This window comes from Hylobates moloch, unplaced genomic scaffold (assembly GCF_009828535.3).
Source record: "Hylobates moloch isolate HMO894 unplaced genomic scaffold, HMol_V3 SCAFFOLD_5, whole genome shotgun sequence".
NCBI lineage: Eukaryota > Metazoa > Chordata > Mammalia > Primates > Hylobatidae > Hylobates > Hylobates moloch.
Genome location: NW_026652280.1, coordinates 96,380,654 through 96,392,142, shown reverse-complemented (window position 1 = coordinate 96,392,142; position 11,489 = coordinate 96,380,654). Strand labels below are relative to the sequence as shown.

Genomic DNA, 11,489 nt, shown 5'->3' with positions numbered 1-11,489 from the left:
GAACTATGAAACTACTAGAAGAAAACACAGAGAAAATGCCTCAGGACATTGGTATGAGTAAGAATTGTTTGAATAAGACCTCAAAAGCACAGGCAGCAAAAGCACAAATGGATAAATGAGATTACATCAAACTCAAAAGCTTCTGCACAGTAAAGTATACAATCAACAGAATGAAGGGACAGCTTACAGAATGGGATAAAATATTTGTAAACTATGTATCTAACAACATGTCACTACATTTCAAACAATAGAAAGTCATGGACTCTGTCAGGGTTAGTGTAAAGGAATGTCTACTCTAAGAAGTAGTAAAACTAACTTTCAAAGGTAACTTAATTCCATGAAACTGGTTTCAGAGAGGTATGAAGATAAAGTCTCCCTTCTGTGTTGAGAGTATACGAGAAAAAAACAGAGTGAAGGGAGGCCAAGGGAATCAACCTATCATTCTACCACATCACATCAGCCATATTTCATCTCACACACAGTGGTACCGATGCAGTATTTGTGGACGAGTATGTCTGCCCACTGTAAATCTCTTTCTCATTAATAATCAGGTGCAGATTTCTCACTTATTATTTCATTTATCATTTTCAACTTTCTATTTTAATCTTACAGGACTTTTATAGAATTTGATCACAAGCTCTCTCAGCTTCCTTTTTCCAGGCTTAAATGTCCTCATACTTTGTCATCTCTCTTTCCACCTACTGATCTTTCCCATAAAATGATTATTAACCATCTTCATTAAGGATTCCTCCAGATCTCCTCTATCTTCCATGAGGTGAGGTCGTGGGTAGAATACTATATAGTGCTCTTTGTGCAGGCATAGCAATGGTTATGCAGAAAGAACTTCCAAGAAGGAATGAAAGTTGAAACCTACAGAAAACACAACAAAAAACTGGTTTCCTCCAGGGATAGTTAAGGGTAGCATGGGGCACAAATAAATAAATTTGCTACTTTCAAAGTAGGCCTAGGCGTGATCTAGAATAGAAATTTAAAGCTGTAAAGGAACTTAATTGATTTCTGCAGGTCGGGTAGTTGCTTCCGCACATTATGTGAAGTTACTGCCACCTTGTGGCAACACCTAAGCACTACACTTTCTGACTTTGAATAGCCTAGGAAAACGTAATGCATAAGACAAGCCCTTTCGCTAAAGCGCCTTAAATATTGCCTAACAGTTTAGATCTGTATAGATCTATGGCTTATATCATCACTTACATGGTCTTATCTCGCCTTCATAGAAATCATGTGAACATAGAAACCATGTTATCCATGTTGCGTGCCTGCGTGCGCGCGCGCGCACACACACACACACACACACACACAGAGTAAAAGATGTCGTATAAGTTTTGCTGTTAGAGTTGAACTTAAAAATCTCCAAGTTGTTACATTTGGAGGCTCTCATTTTGGGGGATCCTAGTGTGAGATGCTCCTTTGTTGGTCAATTTTAATCATACAGACATAAATAAAGGATATATTAATTATACACAGAGAAGATCAGAAATGTAAACAAAACGCGGGTAAGATGGAGATATTCAATGATTTGTCCAATAATATAAAAACAGTTTTGTGTGCGGGTATCTTGTTGTCATTAGTGGAGGAAATAGCGAGAAGGATAAATAATATTTGAATTTGAAAGAGCGGATGTATGAATACAAGACCCCCTTGAAGAAGAAAGGATCGTCTGGGACCACAGCAGGCTGTGTGGAAGAACAAAATGACCTAGTATCCCAGTTTATTTTTTTCCAGTGCTATGATTTCTTTCCTTTATCTTCAAATCTTTGGTAAACGTGTAAATGAGGTCTTGAAAAGTTAAGATTGAAATTCCATGTTTATGTTCGCTGCAACTGAACTGGAGAAGAGAAAAGATGACAAATGGAAGTGGCAGCTCTAAGGGCTGGAACGAGACACAAACAAAGGCTTGGATGGATTTGTGGAATTTGTAACAAACACTTCCTAGGAGTGATTTCTCAGTAAAAAAAAAAAGGGGGGGGGGGCAACGAGGCTGATGTACTAAGTTAGCAAACAAATTCCAGCAGCGCACCCTGGAGGACTTTCATGCTGAAATGCAATCCCTAGTGTTGGAGGTAGGGCCTGATGGGAGGTGTCTGGATCATGGGGGTGGATCCCTCATGAATAGCTTAGTGCCATCCCGTTTCCCTCATCAGCATGCATTCCCAGAAATGCCATGAAAGGAAAGGCCAAGTCTTGACTGAGAAAGGGACCGGGCAGATGAGGGACTCCCACATATACCTGTTTCCTGCTCTTCCCGAAGACGTTTTGCCACAAGCATATAATTCAATTTCTGAAAAATATGGTCTTCCTCACTGCAGACACCACGCCAGTGTTTTAAATCAAGTTAGCTACTTGTGCTCTGTTTCCAGTATGTAGTTTGCCTGTGGCAATATTAAACTCATCTGGAAGAAAAAACTTACACCTAACCAGTTCCTCATCGGTGATGTTATCCAGGCCGGTTAGCAAGAGTATCTCCTTATATTTACTCTCTATCTCACGACTTTAGGACCAGCTTATAAAGAATCCAAACTATGTAAGATTACACCACCAAAAGTGATTCGACATTCAAAATAAAGCAAGGTGAGCTGTTACTATTTTTTAAAGGGAAAATAAAATGTTTACAGTATAGTGAAAGAGATTTTGGTGAAATATAAGGAAGAACTTTTTAAGCAAGATAGTCCTTCTTCCTGGGAAAGACATCTTCAGAGGGTATACACCACCTCCAGAATTAGAAAATGGGATCCATTTTCCTGTTATTTTTAAAGCAGAGTTATTAGAAATGGGATCCATTTTCCCGTTATTTTTAAAGCAGAGTTATTCAGGCATAACTGACATACAACACAATGCACATATTTCAGGTGTACGATTGAAATTTTTTTGACATGTATACAGTAGATAAAGCTCAATTTTTCACTTCTTTCATGGATCGTGTTTCTGGAATCATATTTATACGGTTTGGATATTTATTTTCCCCAAATCTCATGCTGAAATGTGATTCCCAGCATTGGAGGTGGGGCTTGACGGGAAGTGCTTGGCTCGTGGGGGTGGATCCCTCATGAATGGCTCAGTGCCATCCCCTGGTTGATGACTGAGTTCTCCTCTGAGTCACATAGATCTGATTATTTAAAGTGTGTAGCACATTGAAGACCTAATGTGACTAGTAACCCATTAGAAGAAAACAGGATAATGTCAATACGCTGAGGTAGGGGAAGGTGTCCTAAGCACAAAAGGTACAAGTCAGGAAGGAAAAGTTTATTAAATTTGATTGCATGTAAACTCTAAATTTCTTTATAAAAAAGAAAAAATAAACATAATACTTCCAAATCCTGAAAGAAAACATAGGGAATGTATATAATTCAGCATGTGTGTAGAACTACATATTGTCCCATTTGTACAGCCCATGTGAAAAATGGACAATAGATATGAATAACCACATTACTCAAATGCCCAACACAACAGGTGCTCAAAATTACCAGTATTTAGTAATTTTACTTTAAAAGTAGCAGCCAATATGGTAGAGAACTTGAGCCAAGAACAAGAAAGGATGTTTATGAGCTGAAGATAACCAACTGTGACTTTTAGGGGAGGCTCCCATTGATAGAGACAATGTTAATGAATTCTGAGTTATTACTTTTAATATGAACTTATTTTTTCCTATAGACAGATGATAGCTAGAGAAACTCTACTTATACATGTAGAATTCATAAGCGAAAATTGAAAGTATTTATAAAGTATTATAAGGAACATTTTCAAAATAAGGAACACATTTCAAATACTTAAAATGATTAAACCACCTGAACGCCCCTGTCTTCCCAGTGAAAGAAAAGAAGGAAACTTGCATTTCCTGAGCATCTATTATATGCTAAACACAGTCAACTCAGCATGTTTCCTACTTATCTATAAGAATGCAACCCTCCTACATCCCTATTACGTGCTAACATTCACATATCAATAACAATTTATATATAAGAAAATTAAGACAGCTTTTATCACATAAATATAAAATTTGCATTTTACTCCATGATCTGTTTACTTAAAACACATTTTAAAGTATTTGCTATAGGGTAAAAGGTATATGCAAAGAAAATGCAGACAATTGATTTGGTGGCTTCATGACCCAGGGGTGTACACACTGTAGCTGAGAAGTATGGTCCTGTACCATGCATAACAGCTGACACTGGATAGCACCTTACTGTGTACAAAGTGCTTTCACATGGATCCCGGAAGACAGAAAGAAAAGAAAATGTTGAGGGAGCATATAATCATCTCTGAATGGGGATGGTAATTCCTATCTCCGGGTTGTAAATACACAGTATGGTATGCCTGATACAAAACAGTCGGCATTTATTATAGTCTCCCATTGTTACATTTTAAATTAGGTGGCATGAGCTACCTGGAACCAAACAGCTAGTAAAAGACAGTACAAATTACTGAATTCAAGGCTTCTGAATCCAGGAGCTCTGCTTTTTCTTATGCCAACTTCCTGCTTATCATACAGAGTATGGAATGATTCCCTGTTTAAAAAAATTAACACTTTGGGAGGCCAAGGCGGGCGGATCACAAGGCCAGGAGATCGAGACTACGGTGAAACCCTGTCTCTACTAAAAATACAAAAAATTATCCGGGCCTGGTGGCGGGCGCCTGTAGTCCCAGCTACTCGGAGAGGCTGAGGCAGGAGAACGGCGTGAACCCGGGAGGCGGAGCTTGCAGTGAGCCGAGATTGCGCCACTGCACTCCAGCCTGGGCGACAGAGCAAGATTCCGTCTCAAAAAAAGAAAAAAGAAAAAAAAACTAGTGTTATTTGCTTCGAAAACACCAACCCTCAGATATATAGTAGTGTTATAATTGAAGCATTAGCAATTATTTTCTTTGTCAAATCATTTATTTCTTTTCAACTAGAATATTGGCAAAGCTTGCTCCTTCCCTGTTCAGATTTCTGCTTAATTGTTTTTTTCTAAGCTCATCCTTCAATGAACACATGCTGCAAAACAGCACCTGATACCATTACTATTACCTCATACCATTTATATTTCTTCATAGCACTTATCTGCTTGTGATATATAAGCATTATATTATATATGACATTATAGTATAAATGCTGTTGCTATTTGTTTATTCTTTAATGGCCAGCCTGCTGAAATAGAAGTGCCTTGTGGTCAAGGATTTGTGTGCTGTTTATTGCTGTACTTCTACCACCTAGAGTAGTAGGTCCTCAATAAACATTTGTTAAATAAACATATGTTGAATCAACTGTCTAGGCATCCCATCTAAGACTTCAGCCCTGGGAATCTCTACTTCCTAGGCTGTATTCATCCATATGGCTTGATTACTCAAGAGCCAGAGTTACCTGAGAATGCACAGAGCAAATGTCCTCACTGCACATTCTTGAAGAGGGATGTTCAAGCCAGAAATAGCATAGATAAAAAGCAGAATTGTAATCAAACCATATTTATCTACTTGTAGAATAATTTCAAAAGAGAGCAAAGTTAAGAAGGCTTTTAAAAATCCAAGGCATTATGCCAAATATATGACATATATATAATAAAAGTGGAAAATTTGGAAACTTCCATCTCTGGTGGGATTAATCCAACTTCCTATGGTTCCACTATGCAAGTTACCCTAGCTTCTAAGGAGGGAGTAAAACATGGTATATTGCAGGGAAACTTCGAGTAATTGAATTTGTGTGAACTTTCAGACTAAGCTGATAGAAAAACACATGGTTTATTTTAATGTTTCTGCTATTAGTTATTTTTTCACGATAATTTAAGTGGTGAATCCAATATCTATTTTGACAATAGATGTATTTTTATTCTGGCTATGTCATAATATTCTGCAATTACAAAATCACATAACACTTAAATTACTGCCGTAAAGCTAAGAAGAAATAACTTGCCATATTCCAAATTCCTAAAGGAGCTCGATCTCTGTTCCCTAAGTAATCCCTTCTCTGTTTTGCTCTTTTGTGATTCTTAGGCTGGAATCATGTTTTGGCTCTATCAGCCTAAGGAGCAGTTAGCCACCTGTCACTGAGTTAGGGAACAAAAAGACCAAGGCCATAGGTATTTGCACCATAAACTTCTCCTATCTTGTATGTCCATAATTCGGTATTATTATTATTATTATTTGAGACAGAGTCTCGCTCTGTTGCCCAGGCTGGAGTGCAGTGGCATGAGTTCGGCTCACCGCAAGCTCCGCCTCTCAGGTTCACGCCATTCTCCTGCCTCAGCCTCCCGAGTAGCTGGGACTACAGGCGCCCGCCACCACACCCGGCTAATTTTTTGTATTTTTAGTAGAAACAGGGTTTCACTGTGTTAGCCAGGATGGTCTCGATCTCCTGACCTTGTGATCCGCCCGCCTCAGCCTCCCAAAGTGCTGGGATTATAGGCGTGAGCCACCACGCTCGGCCAAATCTGTATTATTTTGCATCTCTGACACTCATGACTTGATACCTTAAACATTCAAACATATAGAAACACTTATTTGTGTGAACAGCAGTTTTTTTCCTTGAACCAAAGATTGTCAACCCTTAATCTAAAACATAAAAGGAAATAAAACTCAAACACCACTTCTCCATTACTTGTAAATTTTATTTCTCTCTTCTTAATATATTAATACCCAAGTTTGAGCCAAAATATTAAGGATGGATGTGGTGGCTTATGCCTGTAATCCCAGCACTTTGGGAGGCTGAGGTAGGTAGATTGTTTGAGCTCAGGAGTTCGAGATCAGCCTGGGCAACCTGGCAAGACCTTATCTCCAAATGAAAAAAAAAGGTTAAGAAATCTAAATTTCAATTAATTTTGCCCTTATTGCCAAGTAAATCTGAGTAAATTATAGATGTTAGTAATTTAGGGTTAAGAATTCCCAAAACCAGCCGGGCACCGTGGCTCATGCCTCTAATCCCAGCACTTTGGGAGGCCGAGGTGGGCGGATCACTTGAGGTCAGGAGTTTGAGACCAGCCTGGCCAACATGGTGAAACCTTGTCTCTACTGAAAATACAAAAATTAGCCAGACTTGATGGTGTATGCCTGTAATTCTGGCTACTTAGGAGGCTGAAGCAAGAGAATCACTTGAACCTGGGAGGCAGAGGTTGCAGCGAGCCGAGATCGTGCCATCGCAACAGAGCAAGACTCCGTCTCAAAAGAAAAAAAAATTCCCAAAACCAGATGTTTAGGGTGGGGAGTTCATCACTGACAACAGTAGAGAATCTCATCTTCAATTTTAGAGATAAATTATATCAAGGGAAATTTTGACAGCCAAAATGAAGTCCTGAAATTAAACAGAGTAAAGAAATTATCAATCTAGTAAAGATCCTCAAAGAATGCTTTCTGGAGAATAGTTTTAGATAAAATAAGCAAAGACTGAAGATAGCAGAGATAAAGCCAGAGAAGTAGAAACTATCAATGTTTTTACTCCCTTCAAAAATAATGTTGAAACTTAGTACCCAATGCAACAGTGTTGGGAGCTTGGGCCAAATGGGAGGTATTTAGATCATGAGAATTTCACTCACATAAATAGACTGATTAATGCCACTGTAACAGGGGGCTTGTAGGGGGTGAGTTCGCCCCATTTGTCATGTGAGGACACAGCAAGAAGGCCTCACCAGATACTGATGCCTTGACCTTGGACTTCCACCTGAAGTACTGTGAGAAATACATTTCTGTTCTGTATAAAATACCCAGTCTATAGTATTCCATTACAGCAGCACTAAATGGACTAAGACAGTGAGAAAGTATGCATGTCCATTACAAGGAGGGTCAGAGAACAGGAGTTTTCATGAACCAGAAACTTCTTTCACTCATATTTTCTCCATGAGACATGCAATAAACATGAGATGAATGATGCCAACTCTGGCTGTGTACAGTATATCATGACTGGTTCACATCACTCCCGAGGTTTCCATATGCATTCACTCTCCTCTCCTACCTCAACACTGAGTCTCTTTTATTCCACTCCAAAGTAAAGAGGTCGTCCCTAGAACTACAGAAGCTTTCTGCCAACAGAGTTGTCTGGAGTTTATGGCATTAGGTTTGGGCAACAGGAAAAGTAAAATACAAAACTGCAATATAGAAACTACAAAATTTCAAGGAAGGACTGGCTGAGAGAAGCATTCAGGTTGGAGGAGAAGGAATGGCATTGTTGTGAAAACGTGTTCTGGGAACTGACCTTAAAATGAATTGTAGGAGGCTGCAGTCCCACTGGAAAATGCATACTGGCGCCAAGACAACTGCTGCTTCCAGGAATGTCCTCCCCCTCCTTAGCAATGTGGAACAGATTGAAGGAAACTGAAACAATCCATTTAAGCAGGAAGTAAATAGTTTAAGAGAGCAACCAGATGGCCTAAGGCACTATCAGTATAGCTATCCCCACCCCTCAGCCGGCCACCAGCTTTTCCTTCCTCTTTTCTTCTCACTGTCTGAAAGACTAATCAGGCATACATTGCGGAGGTGGAGATCTGCCTTCTCTTGTTCCCGCTTAAGACTGCCTCCTATGTAAGTTTCTCCTGTCTAGATCTTTGACTACCAACCAGCCTGGAGTGGTCTGCCTCTTCTTTGGTCTGAGCTTGCCTTGTGCTTATATAGGGTGGTTCTTAGTCCAGCACGGTGTTTTCCCAATAGCCACCCTACTATTTAACTACATTCACCCTTGGTGCAAGTGCCAAAAAAAAAAAAAAAAGAAAGACCAAGGCGATAGGTATTTGCACCATAAACTTCTCCCATCTTTTATGTCCATAATTCTGTGTTATTCTGCATTTCTGACACTTATCTCAGTTTGTCTATAGAATTGAATTGGCCTTTAACCCTATCATATAATAATATACTTTAATTTTAATCACAAAATACATATGTTAAGTAGAACACAATCTAGGAAATACAAGATAATACAGAAAAAAAAAATGGATGCAGTGGGGAAAAGGAAACAGCACAAAACCAAGTGTGACGAAAGAGATAAACTTTGACTTCTAATTTCAACTGAGAATCAGTGGACAAAACATCAAAGCCAATATCTGAAATTCATGGTTTCATTCACGTGAGAGTTGGAGAGACAAATGTTAGTATTCCAAAAAAGAAAATAATTCGGTTTAGGCTTTGGGAAAATCAGATTCTGTGTTTTAACAGCAAACGTCCAGCCCCAGCAGGAAGCATGAGAACCCAAAGAATGCCCTTGTGTTAATATTGTTAAGTGGAGAATCTGTAAAGAGAAAATGAAGAAAATGACATTCGCACAAGCCTAAAAGGACATGGATGGTTTGCTAAAGAATAAAATATGTGTAGAAATTAGTAAATCAAGGAAGTAATTTTGCTTAGCAGTCAAGTGCATGGGCTTTGGAATAAGGTAGATCTGGTTTGAATCTGGCTCCAACACTAACTAGTCACCTAGTTTTTGGAAGATAGCTTCAATTATTGCTACACACTGGATTATGTTACCTAAATTCATATGATGAAGCCATAACCTCCCAATGTGATGATATTTGAAAACGAGACCTTTGGTGGGTAGTTTATGAGGGTGGGGTCCTCATAATGTGATTAGTACCCTTATAAGAAGAGGTATCAGAGAGTGCTCTCTCTCTCTCTCACCACTAGGTGAGGACCCCGCATAAATATGCCTATCTGCAAGCCAGGAAGAGGGCTCATACCAGGAACCAAATTGGCCATCCTTGATCTTGGAATCCTCAGCATCCAGAAGACCCAAGTCAACTAAGATAGTAGTCTTCTCTAAAAAGGGGAAACTTTGATGTATAGAGTTGATTTGAGAAACAAGTGAACAATGCATATGCCACAGTCTATTGCATCATGAAAAACCAGTATAGGTCTTTTTGTTCTTAGCAAGGTAAAGACATTTGCAATACTGACAGGAGAAATGTCACCTACAAATACGCCAAAGTGTGAAGTGACATAAATGTTTCTGCACAACTAAAACTTTGGTATATGTGGAACAGTATGGAAAATGAAGCCAGAAAGGTAAAATACTAAGCTGCTTTTTGTCATAAAGAGAGAAATGGAACCCTCATTGTTAAAAAATAGGTACATAAATAGTACATAATTTATACATGTGTATATATATTCACACATTTTTTGCTTTATCAGGAATCTTTTTTTTTTTTTTTTTTTTTTGAGCGGATCGTCAGTGGCGCGATCTCGGCTCACTGCAAGCTCCGCCTCCCGGGTTCACGCCATTCTCCTGCCTCAGCCTCTCGAGTAGCTGGGACTACAGGCGCCCGCCACCACGCCCGGCTAATTTTTTGTATTTTTAGTAGAGACGGGGTTTCACCGTGGTCTCGATCTCCTGACCTCGTGATCCGCCCGCCTCGGCCTCCCAAAGTGCTGGGATTACAAGCGTGAGCCACAGCGCCCGGCCTTTATCAGGAATTTTTGTATATTCTACTAATGACTTTTCTGTATGATAGCACAAATTACAATTGTTGGCCACTGCCACAAAGTGGGGGAAAATGCACATTTTTAAGCATTTCTTGGCTTCATCTGTGAAAATTTCATCTTTGCAGTATGAATTATGGAGCATTGCCCTGAATTGCCCTTATAGGTGACAGCAGTTTGTGTGTTGTATGCTGGAGTCCCAAATGAGGACATTACTGCATATAAAATGATTATAAGTAAAAGGCAGAAAATGTTTTGAATGGTCATAACTTCCAAGGGTCCTCTACCCTTTGACCTCTGGATTGGGGTTCCCAATGACTGCCCTAATATCCTTCTCTACCTACTGCCTTAAGGCCAACTCAATGTATCCACGTAAAGAGTACCCTAAAGCCAGTAAAAGATCATCACGAACATCCAGAGGTGTTTATGGCCATCATTCCAGATCCTCTTTGCTTTTTCTTGACTTACTCCTTCTTTGATAAAGTTATTCATATGGTTTCAAATCCAGAATTCGGCTATTCACTTCATGGCCCTAGTTTGGATTAAAACAATCAGCTTTCTTTTGCTCTGTAGATGGCCTTGGATAGTACATATTAACTGTCTATGGGGCCCCTTTTCCACTCATGACCACATCCTGCTTGCAGATCTGCTGCTGCGTTAACACCACATCATCTGCTAGTTGATACCATTTATTTGACATCCTGGGGTTACAGCACTCTAAAGAGAAAAATGCACTGCTGAACAAAGGATTAAACAGGCTCCTCACACTACCAGACTTTCAGTGCATTTTCCAGGATTTTCAAGGCTTCGATGCTGTCATGTTGAGAGTCCACTATCCACTTGTGTTTATCCATGAATAATGCAGAAAACGTGAGCAATCATGAATCTAATCATTGAGGTAAAGTAACCTAGTCATAGTCAAGAGGACAGCTAGTGTTAAACTCCTTCGTATAAATTTGAGGAAGGATTTACATATTCATAATGACTTTCTGATCTGGAAAGCCCAGGTTTGTCAGTTATTAATAATTGGATGAATAATTCAGGTAGTATTTAAACAAATAGCGATTTCATAGCAGACATTTCCCCATCCAGGTGATGCAGTAAAG

The 11,489-nt window shown here is 39.3% G+C and overlaps 1 protein-coding gene across 1 annotated transcript; it reads right to left on the bottom strand.

Annotated features, from left to right (window-relative positions):
- Positions 1 to 2,158: 2,158 nt before the first annotated feature.
- On the bottom strand, positions 2,159 to 11,237 carry PYDC5 (pyrin domain containing 5). The gene is given in 3 exon segments (XM_032151533.1): positions 2,159 to 2,368; positions 2,371 to 2,509; positions 11,155 to 11,237. Coding segments are annotated over 3 exon segments (432 nt in total).
- Positions 11,238 to 11,489: the final 252 nt, after the last annotated feature.